Source organism: Centroberyx gerrardi, chromosome 6 (assembly GCF_048128805.1).
Source record: "Centroberyx gerrardi isolate f3 chromosome 6, fCenGer3.hap1.cur.20231027, whole genome shotgun sequence".
NCBI lineage: Eukaryota > Metazoa > Chordata > Actinopteri > Beryciformes > Berycidae > Centroberyx > Centroberyx gerrardi.
This window is the reverse complement of record NC_136002.1, coordinates 25,255,065-25,277,846: the sequence shown is the minus strand read 5'-3', so window position 1 is coordinate 25,277,846 and position 22,782 is coordinate 25,255,065. Positions and strand designations below refer to the sequence as shown.

The 22,782-nt window shown below is 39.8% G+C and overlaps 1 protein-coding gene across 8 annotated transcripts in view; it reads right to left on the bottom strand.

The window, feature by feature from the left end:
- Nucleotides 1-22,782, bottom strand: part of nbeab (neurobeachin b) — a 209,622-nt gene that overhangs the window by 145,081 nt on the left and 41,759 nt on the right. For all 8 annotated transcript variants that reach the window (XM_078284010.1, XM_078284013.1, XM_078284011.1 and 5 more), the window contains exons 2-7: nt 15,867-16,098; nt 12,480-12,580; nt 12,119-12,214; nt 9,261-9,382; nt 6,992-7,118; nt 1,497-1,616 (exon numbers count right to left, since the gene is read on the bottom strand). In XM_078284010.1, the coding sequence (XP_078140136.1) occupies nt 1,497-1,616; nt 6,992-7,118; nt 9,261-9,382; nt 12,119-12,214; nt 12,480-12,580; nt 15,867-16,098 (798 nt within the window). The remainder of the gene's footprint in view (nt 1-1,496; nt 1,617-6,991; nt 7,119-9,260; nt 9,383-12,118; nt 12,215-12,479; nt 12,581-15,866; nt 16,099-22,782) is intronic.

The following is a 22,782-nucleotide window of genomic DNA, read 5'->3' as shown; positions in this document are numbered from 1 at the left end:
CTGCTTCAACTAACCTTTGTGTAAATATGTAAGCCAATTACCCAGACTTACAGCCGGGGCAAGACAGCAAACTGTGCTCAAAATGATATCTTCCTTAAGTGACTAGGCCGAGATCAAGGGAATAAAATGGTAGAAGAATATTAAAGAATGGGAACATTTAGTTTGTAATGCTATAGCCTAGATATAAGCTGGTCTACGAGTTGAGTTGACTGGATGTAGCCAAACACAGATTGCTATTCATTAATTATGTTTCTTTAATGTTTTTATTTAAGCTGCAACATATCCCTAGCTACATTTTTTTCAACTTTATTTGTACTTTACCACAAGCCTAATGCAGCTGGCACCAAACCAAGCATCATCTAACATACTACGCATATTATCAGTTATGTGCCACCATTGTTCACAGCATGTGAGAAGACTCAAATGGATCTTAATTTGATATGGAGTTGTGGCATGAAAATGTAGCCACAGAGACACCAGATGCAGCGGCAGTTGTTTATGAAATGATCCAGATGTAAGAAAAGTTAAGCTGCAAGGGTCTCGAATAATGCCTTGTTTTAATGACAACTTGTAATTATTTTATGATGGTTTATTCTATACCTTCTGATGACGTGTCCCTCACTCAGGTGAAATAGTGTGTTTTTGGTAATGTAAGTATTTTCTGGGAGTGTCTGTGGTGTGATTCCCAGTGTATCAGTGATGCAGCAATTACTGCAGCCATCACAGATAAAATCCTCCTCACCATAATGATACTTACTTCCACTAAACTTTCTCTTCAGAAGTGGAGAAATTCCTGCAAAAACCTGGCCTTCACAAATTGACGCTTTAGTTAATGTAATGGAATATTTAATGAACCGCGTTTATATCTCCAGCTGTCATTTGTGCAATCCTCCATTATATACATAGGTATGAAGTGCACTCTGGGGATATGCCTCATCTATGCCTGAAACAAAGTGTTAATTGCTTTTTAAATTTGGCTCAATGAGTTCTGCGTGACAACAACAGCTCTTATTCTGACTGTGCATCATTCAGCTGTGCAAATTTAATATCTTAACCCTATCATTTCTGAAACACGTTTACACATGAAAAAGAAAGGTCCAGTCCGATGGTGGTGGACCAGGTATCCAAAATAACCTCTCTACACACACGTAGCTTTCTAGATTCGAGCCGTTTCTTACTATATATCATGGATCTATTCCCCCCATTTGTAACGTACTCTCTTCCATCCTCTCCTCCAGCACTTCTCTTTGACAAATGGATATTCAAATTAAGACTGAAATACCAGCCATACTCCCGGGAAAAATCTATGTTGATATGGTAAAACTCATTTTCATCATTGAGCACCGCTGAAGATGTATGTATCTTTTTTCCTCTCATAATTTCCAGCTGTCCGGGATGATCAAGCGGCAGCCTAGGTCAGTCCTGCAGGCAATAAACATCAAAACCAGAGAAAAAAAATGACAACAGCGAGGCGGAGTAAGAGGAAGGATGCTTACATCATTTGTGTTGACGTGCCATGCCATGTCTCCATAAGAAACCAGCTGCCCGTTAACGTAGCATCGGATTTCACTGTTCCTCCAGCGGTTGTAGATGTGAACTATGCTGATCATGTACCACTGAGGGTGACAAGAGGGTCAAATCACACAGATTTCATATCAGGCAATGCAGCAGCTGTTTCTCTCATTCATAACTGAGCCAGAGTACAGGTCACATATTAAGATGTTTCACTTAACATTCAATGAATTCAATTTATGATTATTACCACCATACTATAAGTACAGGTGATTATTTTTCTTTGAGAACAACTTTACATTTAACTATTTGAAACCATCTGAAAGACTAGTATGAATGAGTCTGATTTCTATAGCAACACTGAACAATTTCTGCTCAGCTATCCAATTTGCTTCTTTTAAAACCAGGAAATTCAGAAGAAGCCCAAAGTTACTTGTAAGCTCAGCCATAAGGCTTTGCAACCTAATGTTCAGAAATCTGCATTGGATCATCATTAATAATAGATCAGTAGAAAGGCTAAGAGAAGGCAAGACAACTCATTTTTCACTCCCCACAAAGCCATGTCAGACACTGGCTGCAATTACTCAGGGATGAGACACTGACTATAGCATGAAAGGTGACTTTAAAAGATGACATGTCAAGTATGTACAAAAATCTCAGAATAGAGACCAGGGGACTCAAACAGAAAATGTTGAGTAGATTTGCCACTAAAAACTGTTTATGTTAAGAGTTGGAAATGGACATTTACTCTCAGATTTATAAAGTATTTCATGCCCCACCTTTAGGCATATTTCTTGATATGTAAACATGTAAACTGGTGGATTTGTGCACAGATGAATGAGCTTAATATCTACACCATGCAACTCCCAAAATTAGCCATAAATGGTTGTTAAAATGCCCCATGTTTGCTGGTTTAGCTTTTATTTTCTAGTGCAGCTTATTTAGCTTATTCATGAAAATAGCAAAAGCATATGCAGTAGCAGTCAACCTAAAAAACAATTGCAGCTTCACCAACTATGGCACTGATGTATCAAATATTGTTTTAAATACACAGCGTATGTGACAGGCGGTGTGTATGTGTTTAAAGGCAATAGGCCAGATAAAATAAGGCCAGACATTATAAATATTTAGCCTATCTTATTCAATTTTACCCCTCACTGGTTTACTTCTTTTTTAAATTTAAAAACAGACATCAAACATCTTGTAGTTCAACCCATAATTTGCTGCAGCACCACACTGCATTTATTTCCATCTCCAAACATTATCACAATAATTGCAGTATGAGCAGGCATGCTGTGTAGTGCAAAGACAGGCACATTACATTTTTGCATTAGACTAGCACTTCAATATCCCATAAACAAATCCCAATCAAAATATGCAGTATGTACACATAGTGAAGACACAGCGGAACACACATTCTCATGTCAAGGCTGCGTTTTACAAATCGATAACTTTGCGTGAGAAGTAAATGTATGCATATGTTTGTGCATATACTGTTTACAGAGGTTACAGTCCTTCACAACAGTAATAAACATTCAGGTTTCCTTTTAGCATTATTTTTGTTCTGCTGTTGAGTTTCTGCTTCTTTTATCCAACTGATATGCAAAGTCAGATATGTGCTGCTGGCCAGGAGATCAAACAAGACCCCCAAACTGCTCCAGCTTGACAGATAAAAGCAATATGAAGTGCCAGAACTAAATACCATGTGCTAAACACTGACTAATCCCATTTCTCAGGTGACCGAAAGCCACCTTAAAGACTCATTACTCTCATGGCTCTCGTCTGGGAACCAAATGAGGGCTTTCCTCTCTTACACTACAACAACGCAAGGTGGAAAAGAAAACAAAAGATTACAGATGATAGTGGTAACGATAACAATTACTCCTAACTCATATGAAAAAGGTAGAATATCAGAAGAAAGAACAGAAAAAATATTTAAGCTTTATGGGCTTCAAAGTTTAATGTTATTGTCAACAGGTCTAGCAAATATGAAAAACATAATCTTATTTCAAATAGACCCTGTTTATGTGTTATATTACTCAGAAAGTCATAATAAAGTGGCACATATCTTGAGTGTGTACACCTGTGTATAGGCAATAATAACAATAATCGTATTTAAGTTGCATTATTTTACTCATATATTTTATTTGCCAAAGCAGATTCTGTAGATTTATTATTTACCCACACCAATTCACTTTCTCGCTGCAATTCATTTCTTCAGGTTTTATTTTTGTCCTAGTACATATCCCACATCGTGTGTTGCTGATGCTGCAGTTGCATAGCTGATGTTAATTCTTTTGATTTAATATGGCAGGTCTGTCCAAAATTTTCTCCTTACTCAGATCATTTCCGCTTCTTTGACTCGTAAAACTTGACAACTAAGGGCTCAGTCCAGCCATCCAGAGGCCAAACTTTGGGCTTCAGCCTTAAGCACTTGGTAAGTAAAGGAGCACCAAACAGTGACAGGGAACCATTGTGCTAGACTGTTGGAGATAGACGGGTATTATCTTAGCAGAGGAAAGTTGAGGTAAACTGCCACAGTGACTTGTATCCAGAATAGTAATGTACTTTGATTTGAAAGTCAAATGACCTGACAGATAAATGTATATTATAACTTTCAAGTTGATTTGACTAAATCCCAAAAGATTAAATAAAAACATTTGCAGGTTTATAGCAAATCAAATCAAATCCACTCAAATGTAGAAGGGGCTATTCCCCTTTAAAATCACTTTTACTCACCGCAAACAAATGAGGAAGGCCCTATAATTGCTTTTGTGTTATCTTCACTTCAGCATTTGCCCTCAGTTTTAATCAACTTCACAGATATATCTCATACAGAAACACTGACTTGGCAGTTACCCTGTGTTCACACAGAGAGCAACACGATCAACAAGTCACTGGAAGTCCATTCATTTCCTAAAGAGCTGAGCGACCAGGAAACTCAGCCAATGTGTGGACGTTCAACAAGCTTGTTGCCCACAGTTTATCGTTTCGTGGTCATAAGCCATCAACAGCCAAGCAGATTTCTGCTCTTCCTTGTTTCCCTACCACTGTGATTCTGTTTCATGAACAATAGTTCCAAACGGCAAGTGCAAAATGGACATGAAGTTGATTACAATCATTCAAAGCTTCCCAGTTCTCTACAACTTTTATTTGAAAGACTACAGGGAAAAAAAAGCATCTCAAAAACGATGCTTGGAGAATGATTGCATCAATTGTTGGGGTTGATGGTAAGCTCTGAAGAGTTATATTTATGTTTATTTTTTATTAATGCTGCCTAATTAGTGTTTGCTAGCTAGCTGTGTTAACTTATCAAAATGATGTACCATTACGAAAGGCAGTACCAAAGCAGCAAAAAATACATGATTTGCTTGTACAAAACTGTAGTGGCTGCACAAGGCCACCACATAAACACCACACACAATCAGTCAGAATAGAGCAACCCATCAACCAAGTTGCTCGTACTGTGAACGCTGGGTCAGATTACCACAACACCCACAGCAGTAGGTAGCTAGGTTGGGCATCTGTCATGTGATGGTGCCCACTGTTTATCACTGAGACCCAGGAAGAGCACTGCCAGCAGTCTAATGGAAAAACAGCAGGCTACACTCAAAGTTAAGGACACTTAAAGAGAATTCACAGGGAGAGGAGGACAATGTGAGCCGCCTCAAGATAATTTACTATGGCACTTATCAGCAGATATCTGAACCCAAATCAATTAAAAACATAATTTGGCATGTTGTATCTTCACAGAGCTTCTACAAAACTATATTTGGCCTGTGGTACTAAGAATGGGGAAAACAGTTGTTCCCAGGTGTTATGTGAAGGCTCTAATTGTTTGACACATGCTTTGAGGCAGTTTCCCTTCTCTATGGGGACAGGTACGGTACACTGACATTCCACGCTAAATTAAGTTTCATTTGCTCATCTACATTTACATCCAATTACACCTGCAAGACTCCTCTGGGGGTCTTAAACACCTCAGGTGTTGTAGACTTACAACTCTGTAGTGTCTAGGAACTGGTGGTAGGCAGTTAGTCAGGCGTAAGTATAACCAAAACTACAGGGTGTTTCAAACAAGCAGTGTCACTTCTGGTTTTTTCAAAGCCTTTATGACTTTCTCCTCAGTTTGGCCCAAATGTATGTGTGATACTGGCAACCACGGGTTGATTGTAACTGCAAAGTTCAAATGTAGCTTAGTTATAATGTAAGAGGCTACCATGTCCTGAGTAAGCATTATTTTAATTCAACAAATATTTCCTCCACTATAACCCTTAATATCAACTAAATACTTTACACCATGGCCAGGTGTAAATTATATGGTCACCAATTTGCTCTTTAGTTTTTCTGCACATATTCATTTGTATTAGCAACTGATGATGTGATTACCCTGACTATTCCAGGACTGTAGTAATTTAAACTACAGCAACAGTTGATGCTGCAGACTTGCAGATGCTGGGACTGGACAGCATCTGGACTTGTCTGTGTATTTGTTCGTGTAAAATCAAGTAGGGCAATTCAAAGTGAGTCCTCTTTCTGTTTTGGTTGATACTCTATCTTTGTACTGTAAGTCAATCCTGCACTTGTTGCGGGAAATCGTACCCAAGGACAACTAGATTAAACACAAAGAGAGCAACACATAGATTGAATCAATGAGCAAGGCAATGGCCTCTTTTTTTTTACAGCCATTCCACTATGCTATCAGTATTTATTTGAGAATGATACATGAACAATAATAACCCACTAGATCCAAACTAACCAGCAGCTATTAAGTCTCTGGTATGGATTTACACCGTAACTTAAGAATGAATTTTGCACTGCTGGCATAACTCAGCCTAGTCTGTCAGAGACTAGTGTGTCTTTGAAGAATTATTTGTCTAGAAATCTAGAGCCAGAGAGCACTATTGGCATTTGTTGATATATTTAATGCTATAAAATGAGGCTTTGGACAGGGAACAGAGTTCTTCAACACAGATGTCTGCATAACATACAGCCATAAACCAGCAGCAGGTGTCCATGCGGTGTCCTTTTAACTATTTTAACGTTTCTTTAACTGTTTTTAACTGTTTTAATTGTTTTAATCATTGTCTTAAATGTGAAATGTCTATTTTACAAGATCGTGCAGAATGGATTGAAAAAATGTCAAGCTACTTTTGTGCAATATTGTGAAATCAAGTTTAAATAAACTAGTATGTGATAGCAATAATACAAAAATATTAAATATGTTACATGTCACAACATTTGAAAAGCATATTTTGGTCTCATTACAAATCAGATCTTATTAACAGTAGTTTTCCAAACCCATTAACGTCTGTACAGATTGATATAACTCACAGTAGCTGAAACATACAGTATGATACCATTCCATCTCTGGCACTTTGCCTTAACAGTAAGTGAAACAATGCATGACCTGTACTCTGGTTCAAGCCTCATCTCATATGACAGCGTAAGAGTGATTGGAAACCAAAGCGGCACTTACCTTCCTGGGCTGAAAATCATATTTCACACAATGCTGGAAACCTTTTCCTTTTGACTTGAGTGATGTCACGATCAAACAGTTACCAACAAAATGTGCAGAGTACCCAATGCCCTTGCTGGTGCGAAAGCTGTAAATAGAAACAAGTAAATATCATGAGCTGCAAACTTGACAGACTGGATCTAATTCATTCATCAACAAGCAGGGTATAATGGATGCTTTTTCAAAGTGCATAAACACTGAAACCCTAGTGAGAAGGGAACTTTCTGATTGCCAAGTCCAGCTGGCTAAGACCTTCTGTGCTTAAAATGTTAAACAGTTTCACATGCCTTTGGATATTCTCATTTTACCCTTTAGCAACATTGATACGCATACTAACCAATAATTGAGGCGCAATTAGTGGCTTTCTGGATGCATAATGAGATACGGAGTGAACAACATTTTTGAATCCCCTGTGCTAGACAGTAGACACAAAGCAATTTGTGACAGCAGCTGACAGATAATTTAAGATTCTTCTGAGATTTAGAATATTATACTAAACCGATCAGAGGAGGAAAATACCCTCGGTGAAACTACAGCAACCTGGAATCAACCACATATGCGACAAACACTCTCTTGCACCCTAAATTGCGTTCCCTCCACACTAATCTCCTTCTTGCCTCCCGTGATGTAAACCTCCCTACTGTTTGCACTGGGGAAATGCCTCCCCTATACAGCGTGAGCAGAGACCCTGTACACCTGACCCCACCCACCCACACACACACAATCCGCCTTGCAATGCCACACTAGCTCGCTCTTCTTTCCCTGCTTGAATTTGACAATAACATCTTTGTACTGCTGACATCTACACTCTACACTCCTACACTCTTTAGGTCTATAGCTGTGTACCATCTTCAAAGCCCCCACCACCGCCACCCACTGGGATCAACTGAAACAAACGCTGACCGCTTTGGCAGGGCTGATAAAGAGAGATTACGCTTTCATGTTGTGGGACGTGTGCAGGACTAGAGGGAGATATAGAGTCCCAGACCTGAGCCAGCCAGGCTGCTCCAGTGGCAGGAGACATGCCTGCTTGTGATTACCCTCTCTCCCCTTCGTATGAGATGGAGAGCAGCAACCTTGGTCTGCTTCTGAAGAGACGTTATTTATTTATTTATTTATTTTTTCCTTCAGGCCCTGCCACTGTGCAATGAGCCACTCAGAGCAATGCATAAACAGGATTAGCATGCCGTATCTCACCCCTTTTTGTGACTCGGTGACAATAAGAACAGAAATGGTGCCACATGAATACTAATAACTTACTGTAGCTTAACCAATATGTATTTGCTCCTTTTGATGTTACACAGTAAAGAAGCGCAGAACAAGCTCTTCCAAGGAGAGTGGATTCTTTCATCTAGACAGTGTTGTCCAGCAAAAGCAATGGCGTCCAGCAGATCATAAACAGTGAACTATAACTGTTATCTTTGACTAATTAGTGGGAACATTCTCCCCCTCTCAGCCCACTCCACCTTTTTGTCTTTATTATCCATTCTCTCTTTCATTCTCCTTTCACAGCTCCTTTATATTGTCCCATTCTGTTCTGTGCTTTTATCCCAAGGCTCCTCTCCCAGATAGCCTTAACAGCAGCCGATAAACACCGCACTTCTGGGTTATTGATTTCAGCACTAATTACCCACAAGCTTCTACAAGAGCTGGTATGTGGGCCTTATGGGGCAGAGATTCAAAACTAAATTAATACTTATTTCCACAACGCCTCCCCCTGCAGCACTCCACCTCTGTACCAGCCTGTACCAGCCACTGTAGTTCAAGCCTCCATGGGTTTTAATCTCAATAATCTAGCCTAATTCCCCTTTTCTCTATTATAATTCATGACATTATCAGGGAAAAAATGAGGCCCTTTCACAAACCACATTACATAAGTGAGTTGCCAGTGTGTGAAAAATAGTGTGTCCATAAAAACATTTTAACCTTGAAAAACAAGTTCCAGTTATAATCTGCTTAGATGGGAAAATCGCTGTAGGTCACAGAGTATCAGACAGAATATTGCTTTGTCAATAAAACCGCTGGTAGCTTTATAGGTCTCTGCTAAAGGGGAATGTTTTCTAATACAAAGCTAAACAATTACTGTAGATTGATGAAAAACAGAAAAATGTAATTTTCTTCTCTTTGGTGTCATAAAGTAGACCTGCGGCACCTGTGAGAACACTCCTGATATTGGAAATATGTATTAAAAAAACAAAACAAAAAAAACATATAACTGTTGTGTACTCACCAGTAAAGATATGGTTTATCCTTGTCAACATTGATATTATTCAAGGGATCCATTCTGAACCAGGTGTTGAGAGTGAACCCATTCTGATAAGGCCACTTAGCAATAGGAGGTAAAGCAATGGCCTGGGGACAGAAAACAAAAGACACAATCATGCAACAGTACAAGAGGTGAGCAAATTATCAAAAAACTGTACAAGTGGGATTGCTTCAACAAAACCATTTTCAAGTAAGGGAAAATAAAGCCATTTATAAATGAACTTGAGTGATAGTAAAAAACTTACTGAACAACTAGTTATTCTGTTATGGTTAATTATGAAGATTATGGAAGCAAATTAATCTGAAATCCAAAACTAAGTTTTATGCCACTTTAATCCCTTGAATTTACTGCAAATACTTAATCTACAAGAATCATTTCTCAAGGTAAAAAAAACAACAACAACAAAAAAAAACATCTCTTCCAATAGACAATATTATCAGGTTAATTAATTTTATAATATTCAATAATACACAATAAATGACATACATTTGAAACCACAGCTGTACAGCCTATGTTGCATTGGGTGGCCTTCTGCACTATGTTATTGGCTGACTGATAGCATTATAATCCCTGCTCATGCTGACACGCGCACACACACGCACACACACACACACACACACACACACACACACACACACACTTACTCATGTTGAAATACCCTGCCCTCACTTGGACCTGCTCTGTCACTTTATGCCAATTTCTCCGCAAGAACTAATAGATACTGTATTACACATGAGACAGTCCACCAGTCCTCTAGACATTATACCTGTCAAATGTCTCAAAGAGGTCATTGGGGCTGTTGGACCTACTCTACTCTCTATGGTAAATTAGCTCCCTGATGACTGGTTGTGTCCCTGACTATTTTACAATGGCAAGTGTCCAGCCCCTTCTGAAGAAACCCAACCTTGATTCTGTTTAATACCTATAGGTCTACTTCTAAGTCACGTTTCATCTATAAAGTTCTGGAGAAAGTAGTTTAAAGGAACTCTTTGCAATCATGGAAAGAAATTTAATTTTTGAAGAATTTCAGGTTGTCAGGTTTTTAACAGTACCACAGCACTGAAACCGCCCTTCTCAAGGTTATCAATGATCGCACTAGTTCTGCTCAATCTAAGCACATCGTTAGGCAATGGGTTGGTATCTTTAGGACTGCCCTGAAATGGTTCTGATCTTACCTGTCAGTATTGGTTTTTTTGCAACATTTCTTTTAATTGCCTGTTTGTTAAGAACTTTATAACCTCTGTTTTGAAAAGTCCTATATAAGTAAAGTTTATTATTATTGTTGTAGTAGTTGTTATTGCTGCTGTTGTTCTGCTGTTCTGTGACAGTTAAATGTAAAGCTTCTGTTAGCCACGGCCACAGATTTAGGTGAGCTATTTCACCATCCAATGTATTTTCCTTGTAGAGGCATTTGATTTTCAAAGCTGAAGATTTTTAAGATTTTAAGAGCTGAACATTTTAAAAGCATAAAGAGCCTACAACACTGTTAGCAGAATATTACTTTTTGGCTGTAAAATCTTGTATTCGTTGCAGAGACCCAGGGATTTTGCACCAGAGACAAGTTGTACTGTTACAGAGTATATAGCTTTTCATTTCCTACTTTGTCTCTGTCTAACCTGTAACCAATCAATATTAATAGCCTATGTTACTTTTGCACAATAACAACGGCACACAAAAGAGTCTCCTCTCTACACAAAGTAGGTGTGAACAACTCATAATGGCCAATTACCTTGACTACAAGCAGAACAATGGTTTCAAACACTGATCATTTAAACATGTTATTGGTCTATTAAAAGTAGCAATTGTCCTCTTTGTATTCAAGTATTGAAGTTTTTTTTTTAATTTCAAAATGTCCTTGAGTGAGAGTACTAAATAAGGCTACAATTAAACAGAAGTGTACAAGTCCTCGAAAAAATCTACCTACGTAACTGCAAACAAACTCTATGGTTTGGAGCATAGAGCATGGCAGCTTGAGTCTACTGTTGATTATTTTGAGAGTTAAAGGAAAAAGCCAGCCTAAAACACTGTTGGTAATGTACCTTGCATTTCTGGGCCTATTTTGTGGTGTATTTTTCTCATTTCTCATTTTTACAACAGAATTTGACAGCAGAAAATTGTTCAGCTATCTGAAGCATCAACAGTAAACATCATGTTTTGGTGTTAGTCTCAGAATCAAACAGCAAGGGCTTCTTTCTAGACTCACCATTTTGCACAGGTGTTTAACAATCATACAGGAGAGAAGTAAGAGATCCCAATTTCTCCTCTGTCAGTAGTCTCAATAGACCAGAATGCAATGCAGCCTCAGCAAGACAGTAGCAAGACCTGTTGCATTTTGAGTAAGGGGTGTGTCTCACTTTTTCTCACCTGAGAAGTTGTCACTCTCTTGCTCTTACTATCCTATCGCTATTGCTTTCCGCTTAAACATACAACCCACAGCTAAATGCAAAAAGCTCATGCCTGTTCTCTGGGGGTTGTCGAAAATCATTCTGGGAAATGTAAGAAATTGCCAAATGAATTAAAGGTAGATAAGGCAGGTTGAGGCAAAGTGGGTCCATCAAAAAAGTAAATTACAAAACCTCATCACAAAATAACTCCAAGAGTGCACTGCATATCAGATTGATGAAATATATCAGTATAAGAGTAATCGAGGCTGAATTTGTCCTTCAACAGTACAAACTTCTACCATTCTTTAATTTTCACATTGTATTCTGTGCATCTACTTTGTGCTTTTTTCTTTACTCCACACATGAGCTACAGATGCATATGCTTGTATTCATCCCATTTCAAAATTGACTGCAGAATGGGAAAATGTGAATGCTTACTGCTGCGCTGCGACCAGGAAAGTTGAAGAAGGTATCTGGACCGTGTCTCTGGGGCATCTGATTCAGCACTGACAGCAGTTTGACCGCATGCTTTGGCTGCAGGGGAGGAAAAGATAAAGAGTAATGACAAGATTGTTGAAGCGTTAAAAAAAACCCAACAGAAAATCTACAAACTCTGGCAGTGGCTTGACTGCAGACAGTCAATACGCTGTCAATTACCTCATTCTGCAGTGAGTCAATAGCAGAACAAGCCCCGAACAGATCAGTGTGATGGCTCTCTGGGGGCCAGCCAGGTGTCAGTGTCACACTGAGGCACACACTGCCGTCCAGCACACTGCATCTGGTCCCTGCTATCACTTACCCACAGGCCCCCTTCCCCTCGCAGCATGCTGAAGAGAAGCTTCAGCTCCTTCACTGTGATGCTGTAGCTGGCCAGCACTCCCAACATGTCCACTAGTAAGTCTTTGAAGGCAAGACAGCATGCACACACACACGTGCACCCCACATACACACACATACCCCACATATTCCCATACACACACGCATGTACACGCACACACACACACACACACACACACACACACACACACACACACACACACACACACACACACACACAGGAGAGAAATCAGAAAATACGAACACCAAATGTAGTTACATTTTGAAGATATTAGATTTCCCTGCATTCCAGGGGGGTGGCCTTCACGGCACAAGACTGCTGTAAGTATTCACATGCTTCATCTCCAGAGATAATAAACTGTCAATTTAGCTTCATTCTCACAGAGTTCATTGTGTGTGAAATTCCATTATATTTATCACAGAGACACTTCCACTACTATTACCCGGAGATAGAAACTGACTTGTAAATCAAAGTGATGTCTAAATGGAAAATTGTTTAACTTAGAGATTGCCACAGTAGCACTGTATAGAAAATGCATTTCGTTTTGTATTCATCAGTTGAATCATAAGTTACAAGTTACACAAAGTATTGATGCAATTTGCACAGTGCAAAATATTAAAGTGTCACAGTCAATAACAGTGTAGTGGCTTGAATACAGATTTGAAGAACACATTTCCAAAATACTATGAACTACATGAAAAAAAGTCTTACGTTAATGATTCAACATCTCTAAAATATTGAGGATGCAATATAATAATATATCACCTGCTATCCTTTAAAAAGTACTATGGTTTGAATTTCAGTTTCAGTTTATATTTCAATTTCACTGTAAGAGTGGGTGTGATTTTTTAAAATGATTGATAACTCATTTTGGAGTCAAACTCCATTTGAAATAAAAGACAGATTTTGTGGCGCAAGTCTACAGGGGTTCAGTTTAAATTTCTTTTGTTGCCAAAGGCTTTCTGACAATTAGGTTACAGTGTTACACTATGTGCCATTGCATCATATTCTGTCTTGCATAAGTAATGCAGTATCTATAAATACTAGGTGCATTGGAAAGTGAATTCACACTGCTGTAACATAGGGTGAGCACTGCAATCTTTGGATAATTTGCATAGTACAGTCATTAATTTACACAATAGGTCATCTATAAAGATAGTAAAAAAGGCCAATCACTTGAGCTAATGACAAAAACAAAAGGGGATGACAGAAAGATAAAAACCGTAGTTGTGAATTCCAGTAGAATACAGGAAAGGATATTTTATTATTCTTTAATTTTATTTTAAATGGAACTGAAAATGTAATATTCCTTAACTGCCATTCAATCTCATTATAAAACACACTGTGACTAATGAGATTTTTTTTCCTGCACTTTTTTTTCTGTCTTCTCTTCTTTTCAATGCCTGCAGAATTTCAATATGTTTGAAGGATGAACTAAATCCACCTCCACCTCCCTACAGCATTTGGCTTTTGCACCGAGCCCCATAACAAAATTTACTGATAATGTTGCTACACAGACAATGCAGTCAGGTTGCTTGAAAACAAAATTGTTTTTCCAGAAGGCGATAACTCTTAGGGCCCTATTTAAACGATCCATAGCGCATGGCGCAAGTGCATTTAGGGCGTGTCCAAATCCACTTTTGCTAGTTAAACGGCGCATAATTTTTTGTGGGCAGTGGTGGCCTAAAGGTTAGAGAAGCGAGCTTGTGACCGGAAGGTCGTCGGTTCAATCCCCCGGACCGGCAGGATAAAGCTGGGTGGGGAAAGTGAAAAGCAGCGCTTGCCCCTCCCTCATTACCACCACTGAGGTGCCCTTGAGCAAGGCCCTTAACCCCAACCGCTCCAGTGGCGTTCCTGAAAAAGAGAGCATTGCTCTCAGTGAAACTCCCCCTGAATAAATAAAGGTGAAAAAAAATAAAATAATAATAATAATCTGGGCGTAAAGTAAGGCGCAAGGCGCAAAGGGGTTGTACTTAGTCTCTTAATTAATCATAGGTGTGTTTTGGGCGTAACATGAATTAAACCAATCAGAGTGTCATCTCCCATTCCCTTTAAAAGCCAGGTGCGCTTGCACCTTGGCGAATTGCTATTTAAATGGCGTATTCGGCAAGTTGGAGAAACAAACGGTTTTCTGCTGAGGAAACGGATCTGCTCGTGCGCGAAGTGAAAGCGTGCGGGCAGACCTATAGGCTATGCTAAAATCAACAAAATAATAGCCAACAGCGTCAGGGTCATTAAGTAAAAAAAAAAAAAAGATGATCAGATCGTTTTGTCTGTCTTTCTGCTCATGCCATGCAGCTCTCTCGCTCTCTCTCTCTCTCCCCCTCTCTCTCTCTCTCATTGACTGAAACTTCACTTCCCTGTCGTTTCCATTCTGTGGATTGCTACAATGGAAAAAATAGAATTAGGGCCGAAAGTTCTATTTACAACCACGAAAAGCAGGCTGAACCGAAGTGATGTGTTCTGTCTATCTCTCCTCCGCTCCATTCAGTACCGGGGACAGCGCCGCGCGGCCCTATGCAAATAGCCTAAACGTAGGCTATCTGTCTGTTCTGAAAATAACTATCGGTAACTGTCTGTCGGTCCTGAAATAACAGCACTATGTTTCTATAGGGTACATAAAACGTAAACTGGGGGGGCAGAAAATACAACTGAGGGGGCTTCCCTCGTGGCACCGGGCCCGGCTAGATCATTGATGGGTATAGTGGAATGGAGTGTATGTGGAGAGCAAGAACCTTTGCAGTTTATTTTCGTGACTTTTTGCTGGGCTGTGCTTTTTACATATTTACTGTGTTGTCTTTCTTGGTTGTAGGTTGCGTATTTAGCAAGTGGCAATGTGTGATGATGGTTAACGGGACATGCACGTTGCGCATTTGGCATTGCGTAATGGTGAGAGGGACACGTAGTTTTTGGCATTTGGCATTGCGTTATGGTGAAAGCATATGGCAATTTGGCAACAAAATACATGTCAGGAACGAAGTAAAGTGCAAATTTTCATAGTAGATGATCCTATTTTTCTATTTTGCATGGTAACGTTGTGTGTGTGTTTGAAAGAGAGAGAGAGAACTGATTGATGCTGTGGGTCATTGTGTGGCAATAACAATGGGCATCATATTATTATTAGTTTTTGAGTTTGTATCTACTATATAGATCTACTATACACTTGATATGGACAGAAGATGCTGCCAGACTGAGAGGCCCAAAACAAACAGGCAGAATACACACCTATTTGCTAGTGGACATAATAGCAATCAATCTGAAGATGAATGTACAACAACTGCGACTGAATTTTACAAAAAAAAAAAACCACAAAACAACCAAAGAATCCCACTCACACCAATACCATACCTGCGATCATGTCATCCACAGAGCTCATTTTGAGCAGCACCTGCTGGATGAGGCCGACCTCTGTGCTCGTCTGCAGGTTACGGACACTTTTGCGAAGGATGGCGGTGAACATGCTCCAGATCTCAGCCTGGCAGGTGACGTCACAGTGCTCCAGCAGCTCCGCCAGGCAGCCGATGCTTTCCGCGTCCTGGATGATGAAGTTCGTCTCCAGATCAAACTCGCCGCCCACCAGCTGCAGAGAAAAGAGAGAGGGGGACAAGGAGAGAGAAGGTCTGAATTGTAGCCCTTTCATTTTATAACAGTCTGCTGATCTGGGTCCATCCTGTGTAGGAGGCAATTCATACAGAGGCTCGTACCTGGGAATGTCCTATGGGCTGTCACCTTATGACATCATCAAAAACAGACTTGTTTACATTCTGAACATGATGCTCCAGAAACAAAGCGACATGGCTTAAGCAATAAAATTTAACACCAAAAGTAGCACAGTTTGACCCAGTGCTGCTGTTCTAGATCAGGTTGTTTCCGTGAGATCAACTTCACCAAGTGGACACTTTCACATTCTCAGTCGACCCACGTATTTCCCCGGGTCACTAGTCTGGTGTTAAAGGCATATTTGAGGCACGTTGGCTATCCCTGGAAGAAGAAGGTGGAGATCGCTTTCCTGCTAAAAGGTTTTGATTCGATTTTAAGCACCCCTGAAAATCAAATCGCTTGACGTTTAATGGAAAGCGGAGGGGGAAGGGAATGCTCATAGACCTACTGCCCTTTTGAGTCACAAGTGATCATTACTATTAAGAAAGTAGAAAACAACAATCAATAATGCTGTTCTTAAAGTTCAACAAGCATGAAATTGGCCCTCTCAAGAAATGCGTAGTATGTATGGAGAGGACTGACAACACCTTGGCTGGTGGGCATCAAAGCAGGCAGGTGGAAAATAGACCTAGATACCCATAGCGCATTACTGTGATTGACAGGTAATAGCTAGGCGAGATCAAAAGCAGTCTAGCTTTTACCTTTGGAAGGAGACTAGTCCAGGTATGAATCAAACCTCACCTCAACCATCATCAGATCCTGGTGCGATTACTTTACAATGTTGTGTGACACTTGATTGTTTTGATTCTGCGATTGAAGAGACAGTCCCTCATCAGAATGCAGTTGTTGTGTAGGTTACCATAGAGGTGAACACTACAAAAGCCGGTTGCCTTATATATTCTCTCACAGCTATCATTTGCATCTATGTGCATAAAATATAAAACAAAAAGTGGGCAGGAGAAAAGAGGGAGAAAGTCTTATAAGAAATTCTGCACTTACAATGACCTAAAAAAAAGACTGCCTTAATCTTGATAGACAAGGAGTATTTTCAACAGCTTACAGTTGTAGCTTATGTGGGGAAAATGAAAAAGGCTATTGCCTACAGATCCTCAAAAACATCCCCAAGCTTAATATTCAGCCTGAAAACCAGACTGACATCTTCATCAATGAGCACAGAGAGCAGTGACTGCTCAGTGAGGCAGTAACAATGATCACACGGGACTTCACAGCTTGTAAACTTATGGGTCGGGGTAATATTCAGTCTGAGCCGGCTCAGTGGCCGAGCTGTGCAGACGACTCCCATAAAGCCAGAGCGTGCTGTAACAAGTCCTTCTTCTAAATATAGTCAGGATATTAACTGGGATGCAGAATGAACAGACTGGCGGCGAGCTCCTTCTACTTCACAGCCTCTCATCATCGGCATGCGGGCCGCCCTCAGTGCCAAGCTGCCAGCCCCTCCCACCACCTGCCCACTGCCACCACGCATGTCCTGCTGCAGAGAGACAAACAGACATGTGTTTGTCCACCAAACACAGTAAAGCAACACTGTGATGCTTCGCCATTCTGTCAGGCAATGCGCGCCGCATCTGGTTCCCCATCCCGCAAATCTAATTGGGTAGTGAAGGCTAATCAAAAGGATAGATGACAGGTTCACATTCAAGCAGGTGGGAAAACAGAGGATCATTTTATTTAAAAGGAGAGTGGGCAGTCAACTCACCTTTACTATTTTTATTGATTTATATAGTTGCAAAGCAGAGAGGCAGAGCAGCAGCCTAGGCACACACGTAAGCAATCCATTACACACAGAATTTACATAAAATCAAAGTCCAATGTAATTGCTATTATACTGACAAGCTACTAACCAAATAAAACATTGTTGAGAAGGCAGGGTGTCAAATGACAGAACAAGAGAAAAATCTAATATGAAATCTATATGGCAGCCGTTAAATTATGCTCCATTCTGCTTTGTTTTAGGATCTTTGAATTTCAGCGCAAATGCAAATGTCTTGTTATCAAAGATGAATAAGACCGGTGGGAGGAAATTTTCATATGTGCAGCACTATGCAGCATAGAGCAGAAAAAGCTATTCAAGTTCAATTAAATGTAATGACAAAGACATCCTTTTCATTGAATACAGCTGAGGCCATTAGCTGGTGAAGACAGGAAAATAGTGGTGGTTTTATAAATTAAGAGAAACAAGGAAAAAAATCTTTTGTATTGATTTTGCATTTTTCCCCACTAACTCATCAGTGTTAGTATGGTGCTACTTTGTGGCCTTTTGTGCTGTAAGGAACACCAATATATCTATTGATAATGTAAAATAAATGCAGACTTTTTTAGGATCTGGAGGTTGTGAGAGAGCACAATGTTCGTCTATATGCGCATCAGTTATCAGGCAACAAGAGGCTCCTCCGGTGCACTCATGATGACAAATATCACACGACACTGCATGCTAGTGTGGCAGGGAGGGAAAAAAAGCTGTGAGGTCTAGGCTGAACCCCATCATTCTCCCCGCCACCCCCATTAATCACACCATTCACACCCAAGCCACGATCTTGAGAATCGGTGTAATTGCAGATTCAGATCCCCAGAATAATTTTCACCCATTGTGCAACAAGAGGTAAATAAAGACACAAAATCACTGATTACACACTTACCACATGGAGAGCAGAGCCTCTCTGAGTCGCACAAGAACTGTCGAGAGTTAATTGCTGCACAGTTTGAATGCCACTTAATGATTTCAATGATGCAAACCCCATAATCAATGTTAAGAAGCCAATGACCAAATTCCTTGTATACATGGGCAAATTTGTTTGTATACTACGATCGCAAAAACCTACTTGCAGTATAATAAATGCAACCTGTAAACTCAAATTCATCCTGTCATATTTCGAGAAAGAGGTATATTAGCTTGAATGGTAATATTTAATGATAACGATATTGACAAAAAAAGTCTAATTGTGATTATTTGACAGAATATTGTAATTGCGATAGTTTGCGAATTTTTTTCTTGTCATACATTTTTTAGAACTTTAAAGTTGTTTAAATTCTTGATTTCGTAAAAATAAAAAAAAATAGATACCAGTGTTCAGGTTTTACTGAATTTGAGTATGATGAAAGGTTTTCCCCAATATCGTACTTGATTCATGGACCAAAGATTACCTGGAGCTCTAAAACACCTTGTTCAGAAGTTCATTTTGGATGCTCCACTCTGTTAAGAAATTAATTGCAGCCTCTGCGATTTGGAAATTGCAGAAGTTCATATTGCAATGTCGAATTTTTTTTTTTTTCCTAATGAATTGTTCAGCTCTAGTAATATTTATTTTTAAAAAAATAAGTTTCCTTAGTGCACATTTTCCTGAAGTTTCTTAACCCATCAACTCTCTGTGCTGTCAAAGGCTGCTGCACTTTACACCTCTGGTGTAGTCCAGCTGCTTAATGAGCACCATGGAGAAGCTGTGTGTGGGCACACTACAGTACCAGCATTTAACACACTGAGTTATGCTTTGTGCAATAATGGCAATTACAAATTCTCATGAGTAAAGGAATAATGGAAGCAAACAAGAGGCATGTATATTAATTCCCACAGAACAAAAACCCACATGAGCTGAATTCTAGCCTTCTCCCAAACTCCACCAACACAATAAAATGTTTCATTTTTTCCCTGAATCCCTACTGGCACTCTGGGACTTATTCAAAACACTATACCAGCAGGAAACACTGACGGAAAGAAAATCTGACTGCGCATTCATTTTTTTATGACTATCTATGAATTCTACTACTGAGGCTTTCGGATGAGAGAACGCCGGTAGCTGGTCTGTTTACCACAGTTTCCCTGAACGGCAGCTGAATGTGCTGATGCGATTCACCCCCCCACCCCCCCACCCCCCACCAAATCCTGTCGCAGTGAGACTCACTGAGATGATGGAGATATCAACAAACCGCTCAATCAAACTCAGGCTCTGGGAGCTGCAGTGTGTGCACTCCCATTTAGGATAATGATGATCACTGAACAACTCTAATTAGGAAGAATATCCACCTGCTTGACTCATAACACATTTCAGGGCAGACATAAATGTTATAAATTCAGATGCAGCTGAGTCAACACATTTAGAGAATCAGAGATTAATGTCACGATGAACAGGCACAATCTTGGCATAAACAATATTCCGATAAATATCTGGATGGCAATTAAATGTAAGAATAAATAAGATGGCCATGGCTTGGTGATGACTAAAATACAAGGAAAATATTTGGCATAAACTGTAATAAATAATGAGGCCAATGAAAACACTAAGAGGGACTTTGGAGACCTTGGACACCTTTGAATTGGAGGTACTGAATGAAAACCTGCCTGTCCATAGCAGAGAGGAAGGTTAGGCTATATAGTTAAAGATAAGCCTTAAAGTCCCCATGAAATGAACTCCCATTACTTTTACTTCCTGGAAAACAGAGTGTCTTTCATGGTGACCTCATGCTGCACTAGTTGGTGTAAATCTAAATTTCTAACCAATAAAACCATCAGATTTTTGAACTATCCCGCCCCTATGCACCCTTCCCATCAAATAAAATTGCCTTTCTCTCCCTCCATTGGTTTAGATTTTGAATGATCCCTCACTGCGTTACGTCCCGCCCCAACATCAGCACCCCCAACACAGTTTGTTGAAACTGTTTAGTTACTACTGGTTCGTTAGTAATGAATTTGCACACCTGTCCTTAGATATAGTGACATTGGAAAACTAAATAAAAAGGATCTAAAATAAGTAACATGGCTTTGGATAGGTACTTCTATGTCTAATGAAGAATCATAATTATGTAGTCAATAGGATTTTCGTCATTGCAGGTCTGATGAATTATATTGTGATTTGGTAATCATTTGGTAATCATGTTGCCATAAAGCTGCCAGTGGATCTGTGTTGTGCCTCCGTTGTTCACAGTTGCCGGTGGATCCAACAACTTTTCTTCAGGATTAGCTTGATTCACGAGTACATCGTAAAAAGTGTTTGATTTATATTCATCACAAAGGCAAATAAATGTTAATGATTTGTGGTTATAAATGTTAATGATTTGTGGTTATAAATGTTAATGATTTGTGGTTATAACTTTTTACAGCAAGTAAAAAAAAAAATCTTATTAGCCTCATCCTGTTTCACTGCCCCCATGAAATATAAATCATATTCCTTTTTTCTGGCTTCCATATACTAACATTACCTTCTTCTGCTGAGCTGAGCCATAACATACTAGATTGATAGGCTACATTCTGCCAGGATGGGAGAATCGTTTATTGATGTTTTGAAGACGATAAACCACAGAATAGTTGTTCATCCATATGGGAGACCTGAGGCCTCTGCAAAGAAATGAGAAATGGAACACAAATGACTTAAATTGCACATCTTCTAAGTATGTGGCTGGGAGCCCAGCATATGGGAGGCCATACCCAACTAGTGCTGCCAAGTGAAGAATGTTCTTTTCTATCTCCAGGCCGAGCTCAATGATGAGCATTGAATAATGAAGGGCTCAGACTGAAGCCTCCCTCGGGGGCTGTGACTGTGTGAGGTCTGTGTCGGAGTTCTGGTAAGAGACAACTTGTCAGTCAGCATGTCAAGTGTCAGCTTAAGCATTTATCAAAGTCTTTGCGCACCTACCAATTTGTATTTATTATCAAAAGGGAGGAAATGTTATTTCCACCCATATACAAACTCAAATGGAATTAAATCTTCTGCCGTTTCTTGAAATGTACTGTAATTCAACATCAAAGACATGGAAGTTTTGATATAGTGTGTATGTATTGTGTGCATGCATAAAGAGACACACACACACACACACACACACACACACTTTCAGAAAGTCTTAGTAATGAGAAAGCCCAGTGTGGCAGAGAGGAGTAAATTTAGCGGCCAACAATTCATATAATGCAAGTATCCATGCAGTGGTTCTAATCGGGGTTTTGCAGACAGGGGCAAAGCTGACCTATTTCCCTGTTCCCTGGAGAGGAGCCCACGGAAGGAGGAAACCTGCCTCCTGCAGCATTACCTAATCATATAATTTCAATTAAGGATATCTGCTCCGGATTATTGAGAGACGCACAGAGGCTCAGTGGAGCTGCGGGTACATGATTTGCAAAGCAGAGAGAAAGGTTATAAAAACAACACTCCAATGTGAGGCAGGAGAGTAATACCACTTTAATTAGGCTCTAACCGGTATCTATCCAGCTCAAGCTGGCAAACCTGTGAGTGTGGTTACACTACAGCCGTGACTGACAGCTCCGTTCGTTGTAGGAGCAGGGAGACTTAGAGAGAAGGCCTCGCCATTCACCATTCCTCACCTAGAGGCAAAATTAGATTAGCAATAGTGTCTTTGGTTGGGTATTAACATCCTCTACATTCATCTGAAGTTCACTGAACAGCCCACATGCTTATTTGAGATTAGTTTCTCCTGACTGACCTGGAAAGAATGACAAGCCAGCGGGATCCTGTGATGTTAAAGATAATCCAGCAGAGCTTGGTGTTTTCTGAGGAAATGTAAAAGAGGCTACACAGAGACTCTTTAATGTGCTGGGAATTGCATTCCATCGAGCAGGCATTTTACTCTGAGGCAAAAACAA